The sequence below is a fragment of the Staurois parvus genome, unplaced genomic scaffold, assembly GCF_062004578.1.
Source record: "Staurois parvus isolate SC_StPar_1 unplaced genomic scaffold, SC_StPar_1.0 ptg000814l, whole genome shotgun sequence".
In the NCBI taxonomy this organism is placed as follows: domain Eukaryota; kingdom Metazoa; phylum Chordata; class Amphibia; order Anura; family Ranidae; genus Staurois; species Staurois parvus.
In genome coordinates this window covers 1,072,556-1,087,652 of record NW_028318610.1, presented here as the reverse complement: position 1 = coordinate 1,087,652, position 15,097 = coordinate 1,072,556, and the positions used below count along the sequence as shown (strand labels likewise).

General features: G+C 44.7%; 1 protein-coding gene across 2 annotated transcripts in view; it reads left to right on the top strand.

Moving 5' to 3' along the window:
• DDC (dopa decarboxylase) overlaps window positions 1-15,097 on the top strand; it is a 217,630-nt gene that overhangs the window by 88,581 nt on the left and 113,952 nt on the right. For both annotated transcript variants that reach the window (XM_089654936.1, XM_089654937.1), the window contains exon 5: window positions 2,688-2,822. In XM_089654936.1, the coding sequence (XP_089511062.1) occupies window positions 2,688-2,822 (135 nt within the window). The remainder of the gene's footprint in view (window positions 1-2,687; window positions 2,823-15,097) is intronic.

The following is a 15,097-nucleotide window of genomic DNA, read 5'->3' as shown; positions in this document are numbered from 1 at the left end:
GGACTACATCAGAGTGCTCCGAGGGCCACAGATTGAATGCCCCTTAGGAAAATACAGTTCTGTTCAAATGCAGCAAGAGGCAGTATGCCAACAGGGTCTGTTTCAGAGGGCTGAGTGCTGCCGGTCCAGTCCCAATGGGGAGGTTTCCTTGAAGGATAGCAGAGCCCTATTGTGTCCCTTCTCATTTGGAACTGGATCTCCTTTCTGCTAATCACTTTCCCTCACAGACGTGGTCTCTCTCCCTACACTACCTGCTTTGCAAAAGTGTGCCAAAACCCAGGGGCAGGGATCTATAATGGCTATGCTGACTCTAGATGGCCGCCAGGGGTAACCCGAGTGCAGCATAGTCAACTGGAAAGCTGCTTCTAAGATCCAGGAAACAATAGAGAAACCCTGTTTCCCCTGACTTCCTCTCCACTTGTGGTGCCACTCAGGATGAGCACCACCACCTACAGTAGATAACACAGATCGCACATGCCTACAAGCACATAAAAGTAAGAATAATTATTTAAGTACTAAAAGCATAGAAACCATAAAATAAATATCAACATTATTCTGGTGGCAATTGTTTAAAAATTTATTCTGAATGTCACAATTATAATAAATAGGTGGATTTTCACATACAATGACCAGTAATAAGCGGTTTCTGAAAGAAACAAATTTTGGATTGCCCTTGCTGACAGCTCAGTGTGACACGGGTCCATGGCAAGCATTCTCTTTTCTACATTTTTTCTCTCATAAGAAACAACTTGGCAGTGGGTACATTTTGAGAAGGATCAGCCTATTCACTGATATTTACTTGAATTGAGGATATCTGCATTAGAACTGGTGACCTGATAATTTTTATTTTACAGTTTTCACATAGCAAAGTTGTTGGATTGCCCTATACATGTGTATATTTTTTGTGGTTTTTACCTTTTCAGTACAAGGTGTGACAGTGTGGCGATCTGTCACCCAGGATTCTCAACAAGGCAGGTTGAGGGGCTCCAGGGTAAGTGTTTGATACAAAGGAAAGTGGCTTTTCACGTTCCTCCTTTGTTTGTAAGGTCCATTTTGGGATCTGGAGCCTGGAGATTTCAAAGCGATTTGGGAGGGATGACATCTCCAATCCTGGGACCAGGTTTTGGGAATGGCCAGGAGACTGATTGCACAGGTGTGTGCAGGCCTTTTCATAGAGTCAGGACCAGGGTTCTGGGCTCCACCCTGGCAGACAGGAGTCAGGAGGGCTCCACCTGGAAGACAGGAGTCAGGAGGGCTCCACCAAGGAGAGGTGGAAGCCAAAAGCGGCAAGGAGCTGCTTGGGAGTAGCTGTGTGCTAGTGGCTAGCTGTGTGCGAGAGCCATTTTTGAAAGAGTCTGCAGGAGACAGACGTAAGCCTGAAGAGGAAGGCCAGTGGAAGATTGTGTATACCTGAGAGAGCCAGGAGGCTGAATTTTGTTTATGTGGATGATAGATACCCCTGTGTGGGAAACTTCTGATGTTTTGAACTTTCATTTAAATAAAATTGGGCAAAAAAGGCCCTTAAAGAAGCGAGTCGCTGTGTGCTTTAAATGGAAAGCTCTACCACTTTGAAGCGAGTTCCCACAAAGGGTACCAGCCATCAGACAAAGAAGTAAAAGTACAGTATCTGAAATCATGTAGTATATTGCAGCTTACCAGTCTTTAGTTATGGTGGCTGCAATTTGCGTTCATATTTTTATAAGTATATCTTTTCCAAGCACAGAAAAAGATCTTTTGATTCTGCCAGAAAGTGTCCTTGTAACTTCCTGTTCACTGTACTCTCAGACAATGTTATCATTCTTTCCACTTATCTTCTGTGAAAACACCCCCCCCATGTTATGAAGAGGAGGAGACTACTGTATTGAAATGCCAAGAGTAAGCATTGTCACCCAAGGACAGGATGTGTTACTGGCAGGACTCCACGATGGGAATAGGGAAAAAAAGGCTTAAAAAAATGAATCTCACTTCCACATCAGGCGGACTAGTAAGCGGAAACATATTACATTTTCATTCTTGGGTATAGATACAGTACACTTTAAAGCGGTAATAAACCACAATAAAATGGGTCTTCCCCGCAGGCTCATGTCAGAATGTGCTAGTATGCACAGACTTGTGTCACCGGTGACAGGGAATCCATCTTCGCCCGGTCTTCCTTTCGGTTTTATGGGCTCCAGCAATTTGCATTTGCAATGTGGGAGTCACGGCCGCGACACAGTTATTATTATACCAGATTTATATAGCGCCAACAGTTTGCTCAGAGCTTTACAATTTACAATGTAACAGTAGACAATACAGAAACAATATAGTTCAATACTAGAGGGTTAGGAGGGCCCTGATCCTGGGAGCTTACAATCTAAGAGTTCTCTCAATGGACAGCATGCTGTCCATTGAGAGCACAGTGTGCATGCGCCAGGGATGTCACCGGCTGCTACACACAGTAATAGCGGTGCACGTTTAGGAGATATTTACTGTACCTACAGGTAAGCCTTATTATAGGGTTACCTGTAGAAACAATGTAAACATGAGATAGTACTATAAAGACAGTCTAGTGCATCGTGTGGATTGCATTACATTATATGTTTAGTACACGTAGTAATTTACTTGCCAATCAAATGTCACGGGGGTTTTATAATGTCATAAGATGCTTATGTTTACTAATAAAACAGATATTTAATTTCTTCACTTAGGGAACTGCAAGTGAAGCAACACTAATGGCTCTCCTTGCTGCAAGGACCAAAGTTGCCAAACGACTTCAGAAGGAAAACCCCGACTTAAGTGAAGCAGAGATCATTGGTCGCATGGTGGCCTATTCTTCAGACCAGGTTTGTTTAAGCTTTCTTATGATACAACCACTTTGAATTTTTTTTTTTAACTTGTTCATCTTTAATTTGTAGTGTACACATTTGAACATTGTAAATATATATATATATATATATATATATATATATATATATATATATATATATGTGTATGTATATATAGTGTGTGTGTGTGTGTATATATATATATATATATATATATATATATAGAAACCATAAAATAAATATCAACATTATTATTATATGTGTATCATTTTGATCCAGGTCATTACCTCATTCTTCCATATCTTGATTCAATAGTCTAATGAGCATCTCAGCTGCTGTCAGAAATGGACTCAGCACTGGTGGTGGGACTCACCTGCCGTGTGGGCTGCAGTACCAGGGCTGACCAGCGGGTGCTCTCAGCAGCCAGAAGCTCACTTCTGCAGTCAGCCAACACCTGGGGCTGATTACAGGAGGTGTATTTAAGGAATGACTAGGCCTGTGATCAGGGCCTTGGTGTAATGTTTCCCATGAGCCCCTGTACCTGGTATCCTGTGTTCCTGCCTCGTTGCTGACCCTGCTTTGATCCTGACTAGAGATGAGCGAAGAAATGAAAAATTCGATTCGGCTGATTCGGCGAATTCCAGTGTGAAATTCGATTCGATGCGAATTTCTCCGCTACGAAGATGACTTATTTAAAGGGTTTCTAGGCTTCAGAGAGCCTTTAAATTAGTGCAGAACACTGTACCTTTAATTTAAATGCCCTTGGAGATGAGGAAGGAGAAGGAGAAGGAGAAGGATGAGACGAAGGAGAAGGAGAAGGATGAGAAGAAGGAGAAGGAGAAGGATGAGAAGAAGGAGAAGGATGAGAAGAAGGAGAAGGATGAGAAGAAGGAGAAGGAGAAGGAGAAGGATGAGAAGAAGGAGAAGGAGAAGGATGAGAAGAAGGAGAAGGAGAAGGATGAGAAGAAGGAGAAGGATGAGAAGGAGAAGGATGAGAAGAAGAAGGATGAGAAGAAGGAGAAGGATGAGAAGAAGGAGAAGGAGAAGGATGAGAAGAAGGAGAAGGAGAAGGATGAGAAGAAAGAGAAGGATGAGAAGAAGAAGGATGAGAAGAAGGAGAAGGATGAGAAGAAGAAGGATGAGAAGAAGGAAAAGGATGAGAAGAAGAAGGATGAGAAGAAGGAGAAGGATGAGAAGAAGGAGAATGATGAGAAGAAGGAGAAGGATGATAAGAAGGAGAAGGAAGAGAAGAAGGAGAAGGAGAAGGATGAGAAGAAGGAGAAGGATGAGAAGAAGGAGAAGGATGAGAAGAAGGAGAAGGAGAAGGATGAGAAGAAGGAGAAGGATGAGAAGAAGAAGGATGAGAAGAAGGATGAGAAGAAGGAGGAGAAGGATGAGAAGAAGAAGGATGAGAAGAAGGAGAAGGATGAGAAGAAGGAGAATGATGAGAAGAAGGAGAAGGATGAGAAGAAGGAGAAGGATGAGAAGAAGGAGAAGGATGAGAAGAAGGAGAAGGATGAGAAGAAGGAGAAGGAGAAGGATGAGAAGAAAAAGGATGAGAAGAAGGAGAAGGAGAAGGATGAGAAGAAGGAGAAGGATGAGAAGGAGAAGGAGAAGGATGAGAAGAAGGAGAAGGAGAAGGATGAGAAGAAGGAGAAGGATGAGAAGAAGGAGAAGGATGAGAAGAAGGAGAAGGAGAAGCAGAAGAAGAAGGATGAGAAGAAGGAGAAGGAGAAGGATGAGAAGAAGGAGAAGGAGAAGGATGAGAAGAAGGAGAAGGATGAGAAGAAGGATGAGCAGAAGGAGAAGGATGAGAAGAAGGAGAAGGATGAGAAGAAGGAGAAGGATGAGAAGAAGGATGAGAAGAAGGATGAGAAGAAGGAGAAGGATGAGAAGAAGGACAGTTCTGTGACAGTTTCTGTCTATTTCTGACAGTTCTGGGACATTCACTCCATACAGCGGTTTCAACCGCTGTATGGAGGGAATGTCATGGAACTGTCAGAAATAGACTATTAATGACAGTTCTGTGACTGTCCTTCCATGCAGCGGTTGAAACATTGTATGTATTTGTTTCCATAAATGGATCCATTTATGGAAACAAATACATACAATGTTTCAACCGCTGCATTGAAGGACAGTCCCAGAACTGTCATTAATAGTCTATTTCTGACAGTTCCATGACATTCCCTCCATACAGCGGTTAAAACAGCTGTATGCAGTGAATGTCCCAGAACTGTCATAAATAGTCTATTTCTGACAGATCTGGGACATTCACTCCATACAGCTGTTTTAACCGCTGTATGGAGGGAATGTCATGGAACTGTCAGAAATAGACTATTAATGACAGTTCTGGGACTGTCCTTCCATGCAGCGGTTGAAACATTGTATGTATTTGTTTCCATAAATGGATCCATTTATGGAAACAAATACATACAATGTTTCAACCGCTGTATGGAAGGACAGTCCCACAACTGTCATTAATAGTCTATTTCTGACAGTTCCATGACATTCCCTCCATACAGCGGTTAAAACAGCTGTATGCAGTGAATGTCCCAGAACTGTCATAAATAGTCTATTTCTGACAGATCTGGGACATTCACTCCATACAGCTGTTTTAACCGCTGTATGGAGGGAATGTCATGGAACTGTCAGAAATAGACTATTAATGACAGTTGTGGGACTGTCCTTCCATACAGCGGTTGAAACATTGTATGTATTTGTTTCCATAAATGGATCCATTTATGGAAACAAATACATACGGAAACAAATACATACAATGTTTCAACCGCTGTATGGAAGGACAGTCCCACAACTGTCATTAATAGTCTATTTCTGACAGTTCCATGACATTCCCTCCATACAGCGGTTAAAACAGCTGTATGCAGTGAATGTCCCAGAACTGTCATAAATAGTCTATTTCTGATAGATCTGGGACATTCACTCCATACAGCTGTTTTAACCGCTGTATGGAGGGAATGTCATGGAACTGTCAGAAATAGACTATTAATGACAGTTCTGGGACTGTCCTTCCATGCAGCGGTTGAAACATTGTATGTATTTGTTTCCATAAATGGATCCATTTATGGAAACAAATACATACAATGTTTCAACCGCTGTATGGAAGGACAGTCCCACAACTGTCATTAATAGTCTATTTCTGACAGTTCCATGACATTCCCTCCATACAGCGGTTAAAACAGCTGTATGCAGTGAATGTCCCAGAACTGTCATAAATAGTCTATTTCTGACAGATCTGGGACATTCACTCCATACAGCTGTTTTAACCGCTGTATGGAGGGAATGTCATGGAACTGTCAGAAATAGACTATTAATGACAGTTCTGGGACTGTCCTTCCATGCAGCGGTTGAAACATTGTATGTATTTGTTTCCATAAATGGATCCATTTATGGAAACAAATACATACAATGTTTCAACCGCTGTATGGAAGGACAGTCCCACAACTGTCATTAATAGTCTATTTCTGACAGTTCCATGACATTCCCTCCATACAGCGGTTAAAACAGCTGTATGCAGTGAATGTCCCAGAACTGTCATAAATAGTCTATTTCTGACAGATCTGGGACATTCACTCCATACAGCTGTTTTAACCGCTGTACGGAGGGAATGTCATGGAACTGTCAGAAATAGACTATTAATGACAGTTGTGGGACTGTCCTTCCATACAGCGGTTGAAACATTGTATGTATTTGTTTCCATAAATGGATCCATTTATGGAAACAAATACATACGGAAACAAATACATACAATGTTTCAACCGCTGTATGGAAGGACAGTCCCACAACTGTCATTAATAGTCTATTTCTGACAGTTCCATGACATTCCCTCCATACAGCGGTTAAAACAGCTGTATGCAGTGAATGTCCCAGAACTGTCATAAATAGTCTATTTCTGATAGATCTGGGACATTCACTCCATACAGCTGTTTTAACCGCTGTATGGAGGGAATGTCATGGAACTGTCAGAAATAGACTATTAATGACAGTTGTGGGACTGTCCTTCCATGCAGCGGTTGAAACATTGTATGTATTTGTTTCCATAAATGGATCCATTTATGGAAACAAATACATACAATGTTTCAACCGCTGTATGGAAGGACAGTCCCACAACTGTCATTAATAGTCTATTTCTGACAGTTCCATGACATTCCCTCCATACAGCGGTTAAAACAGCTGTATGCAGTGAATGTCCCAGAACTGTCATAAATAGTCTATTTCTGACAGATCTGGGACATTCACTCCATACAGCTGTTTTAACCGCTGTATGGAGGGAATGTCATGGAACTGTCAGAAATAGACTATTAATGACAGTTCTGGGACTGTCCTTCCATGCAGCGGTTGAAACATTGTATGTATTTGTTTCCATAAATGGATCCATTTATGGAAACAAATACATACAATGTTTCAACCGCTGTATGGAAGGACAGTCCCACAACTGTCATTAATAGTCTATTTCTGACAGTTCCATGACATTCCCTCCATACAGCGGTTAAAACAGCTGTATGCAGTGAATGTCCCAGAACTGTCATAAATAGTCTATTTCTGACAGATCTGGGACATTCACTCCATACAGCTGTTTTAACCGCTGTATGGAGGGAATGTCATGGAACTGTCAGAAATAGACTATTAATGACAGTTGTGGGACTGTCCTTCCATACAGCGGTTGAAACATTGTATGTATTTGTTTCCATAAATGGATCCATTTATGGAAACAAATACATACGGAAACAAATACATACAATGTTTCAACCGCTGTATGGAAGGACAGTCCCACAACTGTCATTAATAGTCTATTTCTGACAGTTCCATGACATTCCCTCCATACAGCGGTTAAAACAGCTGTATGCAGTGAATGTCCCAGAACTGTCATAAATAGTCTATTTCTGATAGATCTGGGACATTCACTCCATACAGCTGTTTTAACCGCTGTATGGAGGGAATGTCATGGAACTGTCAGAAATAGACTATTAATGACAGTTGTGGGACTGTCCTTCCATGCAGCGGTTGAAACATTGTATGTATTTGTTTTCATAAATGGATCCATTTATGGAAACAAATACATACAATGTTTCAACCGCTGTATGGAAGGACAGTCCCACAACTGTCATTAATAGTCTATTTCTGACAGTTCCATGACATTCCCTCCATACAGCGGTTAAAACAGCTGTATGCAGTGAATGTCCCAGAACTGTCATAAATAGTCTATTTCTGACAGTTCTGGGACATTCACTCCATACAGCGGTTTCCGGCAAAAAGTGTATGTGCAGAGTTCCTCTATTCTGCAGATACACTTAGAGGAGCTCTGCAGATACACTTAGAGGAGCTCTGCACATACACTTTTTTCCGGTTTGGAATTATTCTTATTTTCATCCTACTTCTTCTTCTTCTTCTTCTTCATCCTCATCCTCATCCTCTTCTTCTTCTGAGGATGAGGATGAGGATGAAGAAGAAGAAGAAGAAGAAGTAGGATGAAAATAAGATTAATTCCAAGCCGGCAAAAAGTGTATGTGCAGAGCTCCTCTAAGTGTATCTGCAGAGCTCCTCTAAGTGTATCTGCAGAATAGAGGAACTCTGCACATACACTTTTTGCCGGAAACCGCTGTATGGAGTGAATGTCCCAGAACTGTCATAAATAGTCTATTTCTGACAGATCTGGGACATTCACTCCATACAGCTGTTTTAACCGCTGTATGGAGGGAATGTCATGGAACTGTCAGAAATAGACTATTAATGACAGTTCTGGGACTGTCCTTCCATGCAGCGGTTGAAACATTGTATGTATTTGTTTCCATAAATGGATCCATTTATGGAAACAAATACATACAATGTTTCAACCGCTGTATGGAAGGACAGTCCCACAACTGTCATTAATAGTCTATTTCTGACAGTTCCATGACATTCCCTCCATACAGCGGTTAAAACAGCTGTATGCAGTGAATGTCCCAGAACTGTCATAAATAGTCTATTTCTGACAGATCTGGGACATTCACTCCATACAGCTGTTTTAACCGCTGTACGGAGGGAATGTCATGGAACTGTCAGAAATAGACTATTAATGACAGTTGTGGGACTGTCCTTCCATACAGCGGTTGAAACATTGTATGTATTTGTTTCCATAAATGGATCCATTTATGGAAACAAATACATACGGAAACAAATACATACAATGTTTCAACCGCTGTATGGAAGGACAGTCCCACAACTGTCATTAATAGTCTATTTCTGACAGTTCCATGACATTCCCTCCATACAGCGGTTAAAACAGCTGTATGCAGTGAATGTCCCAGAACTGTCATAAATAGTCTATTTCTGATAGATCTGGGACATTCACTCCATACAGCTGTTTTAACCGCTGTATGGAGGGAATGTCATGGAACTGTCAGAAATAGACTATTAATGACAGTTGTGGGACTGTCCTTCCATGCAGCGGTTGAAACATTGTATGTATTTGTTTCCATAAATGGATCCATTTATGGAAACAAATACATACAATGTTTCAACCGCTGTATGGAAGGACAGTCCCACAACTGTCATTAATAGTCTATTTCTGACAGTTCCATGACATTCCCTCCATACAGCGGTTAAAACAGCTGTATGCAGTGAATGTCCCAGAACTGTCATAAATAGTCTATTTCTGACAGATCTGGGACATTCACTCCATACAGCTGTTTTAACCGCTGTATGGAGGGAATGTCATGGAACTGTCAGAAATAGACTATTAATGACAGTTCTGGGACTGTCCTTCCATGCAGCGGTTGAAACATTGTATGTATTTGTTTCCATAAATGGATCCATTTATGGAAACAAATACATACAATGTTTCAACCGCTGTATGGAAGGACAGTCCCACAACTGTCATTAATAGTCTATTTCTGACAGTTCCATGACATTCCCTCCATACAGCGGTTAAAACAGCTGTATGCAGTGAATGTCCCAGAACTGTCATAAATAGTCTATTTCTGACAGATCTGGGACATTCACTCCATACAGCTGTTTTAACCGCTGTATGGAGGGAATGTCATGGAACTGTCAGAAATAGACTATTAATGACAGTTGTGGGACTGTCCTTCCATACAGCGGTTGAAACATTGTATGTATTTGTTTCCATAAATGGATCCATTTATGGAAACAAATACATACGGAAACAAATACATACAATGTTTCAACCGCTGTATGGAAGGACAGTCCCACAACTGTCATTAATAGTCTATTTCTGACAGTTCCATGACATTCCCTCCATACAGCGGTTAAAACAGCTGTATGCAGTGAATGTCCCAGAACTGTCATAAATAGTCTATTTCTGATAGATCTGGGACATTCACTCCATACAGCTGTTTTAACCGCTGTATGGAGGGAATGTCATGGAACTGTCAGAAATAGACTATTAATGACAGTTGTGGGACTGTCCTTCCATGCAGCGGTTGAAACATTGTATGTATTTGTTTCCATAAATGGATCCATTTATGGAAACAAATACATACAATGTTTCAACCGCTGTATGGAAGGACAGTCCCACAACTGTCATTAATAGTCTATTTCTGACAGTTCCATGACATTCCCTCCATACAGCGGTTAAAACAGCTGTATGCAGTGAATGTCCCAGAACTGTCATAAATAGTCTATTTCTGACAGTTCTGGGACATTCACTCCATACAGCGGTTTCCGGCAAAAAGTGTATGTGCAGAGTTCCTCTATTCTGCAGATACACTTAGAGGAGCTCTGCAGATACACTTAGAGGAGCTCTGCACATACACTTTTTTCCGGTTTGGAATTATTCTTATTTTCATCCTACTTCTTCTTCTTCTTCTTCATCCTCATCCTCATCCTCTTCTTCTTCTGAGGATGAGGATGAGGATGAAGAAGAAGAAGAAGAAGAAGAAGTAGGATGAAAATAAGATTAATTCCAAGCCGGCAAAAAGTGTATGTGCAGAGCTCCTCTAAGTGTATCTGCAGAGCTCCTCTAAGTGTATCTGCAGAATAGAGGAACTCTGCACATACACTTTTTGCCGGCTTGGAATTATTCTTCTTTTCATCCTACTTCTTCTTCTTCTTTTTCTTCATCCTCATCCTCAGAAGATGAGGATGAGGAAGAAGAAGAAGAAGAAGAAGAAGAAGAAGAAGAAGAAGAAGAAGAAGAAGAAGAAGAAGAAGAAGAAGAAGTATAATGAAAAGAAGAATAATTCCATGCCGGCAAAAAGTGTATGTGCAGAGTTCCTCTATTTCTGACAGTTCTCTCACAGCTTCTTCACATGTACAGCGGTTGAAATATCTGTATCCTAAATGGAAACTAATAGATACAAATTGTATCTATTAGTTTCCATTTAGGATACAGATGTTTCAACCGCTGTACATGTGAAGAAGCTGTGAGAGAACTGTCAGAAATAGAGGAACTCTGCACATACACTTTTTGCCGGCTTGGAATTATTCTTCTTTTCATCCTACTTCTTCTTCTTCTTCTTCTTCTTCTTCTTCTTCTTCTTCATCCTCATCCTCATCCTCTTCTTCTGAGGATGAAGAAGAAGAAGAAGTAGGATGAAAAGAAGAATAATTCCAAGCCGGCAAAAAGTGTATGTGCAGAGTTCCTCTATTTCTGACAGTTCTCTCACAACTTCTTCACATGTACAGTGGTTGAAACATCTGTATCCTAAATGTAAACTAATAGATACAATGTTTCAACCGCTAAACATGTGTTCCTTCTGTCAGAGAACTGTCAGAAATAGCGGAGCTCACTGCAGGGACACTTTTGCCGGCTGATCGGGAAATGTTCGATTCGCGCACCCGAAGTAGGCAAAATTTCGGTTTCGACACGAATCGAATATTTCCTGAAATTCGACTCGAATTCCGGTTCGCCTAGTTCGATTCGCTCATCTCTAATCCTGACCTCTGCTGACCGTCTCCTGTTGAACCCCTGGCTTGCCTGACCATCCTTCTGCCTGATCCTCGGTACCGCGCTGCCCGCTACCTGCTGAACCTGGCTTGTGACCCCGACCATTCTCTGCTTGCTCCTCCTGTACCACGCTGCCTGCACGATACCGACCCGGCCTGTCTGACTACACCTACTTCACCCGACGATCCATCCATCCCACACGGATCACCTTTGGTAAGTCTGCCTGCCTCTTCCCATCAGACTCCGTTCCTGCACTCCCCTGCCAGTACTCTCTACCACAGCCGGACGCACTCAGGGGTCGCGACCTGGTTCCAGTCTGCACCAAGTCCATCCCCACCATCAGGGGCCCTGGTGAATAGCAGCCCTGAGGAAATTCGTGCTGTGGGCTGCTAGAGACACTGCCAGGTGGCACCTGACAGTACCTTACGGCCTGCCTGACCATTCCACCTCTCCAGCCTGACTACGCCTGTGCTCTTGAAGCCTGCTACTTCCCTGTGTCAGTCCACACATTTCTGGTCATACCCGGATCCCTAACAGCTGCTGCTTATGTAGTATGAGAAACAAACATACTCTTAATCTGTAATCCTTATGGCTGACAGCTTAATGGTTTCTCATTCATAGTATGAGGTACATCTGGTTTCAAAACATGGTGATATTAAATTTAATATTTCTGTAAAGTCTATACTGGACCTGAGCCAGGAGAATTTATTCATGATTACTTTCAAACTAAATTCCAACTTTTAACCCAGCATAGATTCCTCGTCAGCAGTGACTGTCCTGAAAGAAGAAATCACTACTACATTGACATATATTGTTATTGAGCAAACCCTCTGAGGCCATTGACTTTGTGGAGCACTGCATCAGTGGAGTCTTCTTATGTCTTCTTCCCTCCTCACTGGCCTACCCCAGTGCAGGCTCTCCCCGCTTCAGACCATCCTGAACTCAGCGGCTAGACTCATCCACCTCACCAACCGCTCCACCTCTGCCACCCCCCTCTACCTATCCCTCCACTGGCTCCCTATTGCCCAACGCATCAAATTCAAACTACTCACTCTGACCTACAAAGCCATTCACAACACTGCCCCTAACTACCTCACCAACCTGATTCCCAGGTACCACCCTACCCATACCCTTCGCTCTTCACAGGACCTCCTTCTATCTTGCTCCCTGGTCTCCTCCTCCCATGCAAGACTGCAAGACTTCTCCAGGTCCTCCCCCATCCTCTGGAAATCACTACCCCAATCCATCAGACTGTCACCATCACTCCTCACCTTCAGGCGCTCCCTGAAAACCCACCTCTTCAGGGAAGCCTACCCCACCCTCACCTAACAGCCGTTCTCCTTCATTCCTCCTACCACTCCATCCCCCACAGCCACTTCCTCCTGTACCACTACCCCCTTCCTCCTAGATTGTAAGCTCGAAAGAGTAGGGCCCTCTAACCCCTCGTGTGCTGTTTGTAGTTGCTGTAATGTTTCATGTATTGTCCCCCCCCTCTATTGTACAGCGCTGAGCAAACCCTTTGGCGCTATATAAACCCGATGTAATAATAATAATGCCTTATCTCAGGGTTTGCTTCAATAGCTCTTGGAATCTTGTATACTGTTGGGAAGCTGTTTGGTGTCTACAAAGAAAAAAGAAAACACTCCCTGTAGAAGAAGAGATAGAAGACTTTGAAAAGACATGGGAGCCACTCATTGTATAACAGGATGCCCAGTTAGTATCTTGTGTACCAGTCCAGGTATACAGTTGTCAGGGCTCCCGGGTATGACCAGAGGTGTGTGACTGATGCAGGGAAACGCAGACTTCAGATATATTATAAACAATATAATTTATTAACACTAACAATACAAACATAAACGCAGTGCAATACTAAAACATAACACAGTGCAAACAAACCAAACCAACCACCCACAGATAACAGTACATACAATGCAAGCGTCGTCAGGCAGGCCGGGTCAAATATCAATCGGGCAGGTAGGTACAGGGGGAGCAAGCGGAGAATGGTCGGGGTCACAAGCCAGGTTCAACAGGTAGCAGACAGCGAGGTACAGAGGGTCAGGCAGAGGGATGGTCAGGAACGAGCCGGGGTCAGAGCAGGAGAAGTCAGCAGAGATCAGATCAGGCAGGGTCAGCGACAGGAACAGGGACAGGGACAGGATGCAGGAACAGGAACAGGATGCAAGATACAGGGCCCAGGAAAACACATACACCAAGGCAGAGTCTGCAGGTCTGGCCATCCCTTACATACACCAGCATAAGCAGTTTCAGGTGTTTTGCTGGCTGCAAGTTTGAGTCTCTGATTGCTGGGAGCACCCGCTGGCCAGCCCTGGTACTGCAGCTCATAAGGCAGGTGATACCCACCATTGCTGGCCAGTCCATTCCTGACAGTACCCCCCCTCAAGGAGCGGCCTCAGGACGCTCCAAACAGTCCTAGCTGGGCAAAATGTTTTCCACTGCCCGGGTCTGGTAACTGGCGGGATATCAAAGACTGGCCCACCGGGCAGGACTCCGGGCAGCCGCACACCAGGCAGGACTCCGGGCTGCGGCACATCGGGCAGATCTCCGGGCAGAGGCACATCGGGCTGGACTCCGGGCAGAGGCACATCGGGCAGGACTCCGGGCAGAGGCACATCGGGCAGGACTCCGGGCAGAGGCACATCGGGCAGGACTCCGGGCAGAGGCACATCGGACCACCAGGCGACGCAGCAGGCAGCGGGCCACCAGGCGGAGCAGCAGGCACCGGGCCACCAGGCGGAGCAGCAGGCACCGGGCCACCAGACGGAGCAGCAGGCACCGGGCCCCCAGGCGGAGCAGCAGGCCCCGGGCCCCCAGGCGGGGTGACAGGCATCGGGCCCCCAGGCGGGGCGACAGGCATCGGGCCCCCAGGCGGGGCGACAGGCATTGGGCCCCCAGGCGGAGCGGCGGGCGCTGGGCCCCCAGGCGGGGCGACAGGCATCGGGCCCCCAGGCGGGGCGACAGGCATCGGGCCCCCAGGCGGGGCAACAGGCATCGGGCCCCCAGGCGGAGCGACAGGTCTCAGGCCCCCAGGCGGAGCGGCGGGCGCCGGACCCCCAGGCGGAGCGACAGGTCTCGGGCCCCCAGGCGGAGCGGCGGGCACCGAGTCACCAGGCACGACAGTGGGCTCCGAGTCAACTGGCAAGACTGCGGGCACCGAGTCGTCTGGCAAGACTGCGGGCACCGAGCCAACTGGCGGAACAGCGGGCTTCGAGTCGTCTGGCAAGACTGCGGGCACCGAGTCGTCTGGCAAGACTGCGTGCACCGAGTCGTCTGGCGGAACAGCGGGCATCGAGTCAACTGGCGGAACAGCGGGCACCGAGTCGTCTGGCAAGACTGCGGGCACCGAGTCGCCTGGCAAGACTGCAGGCAC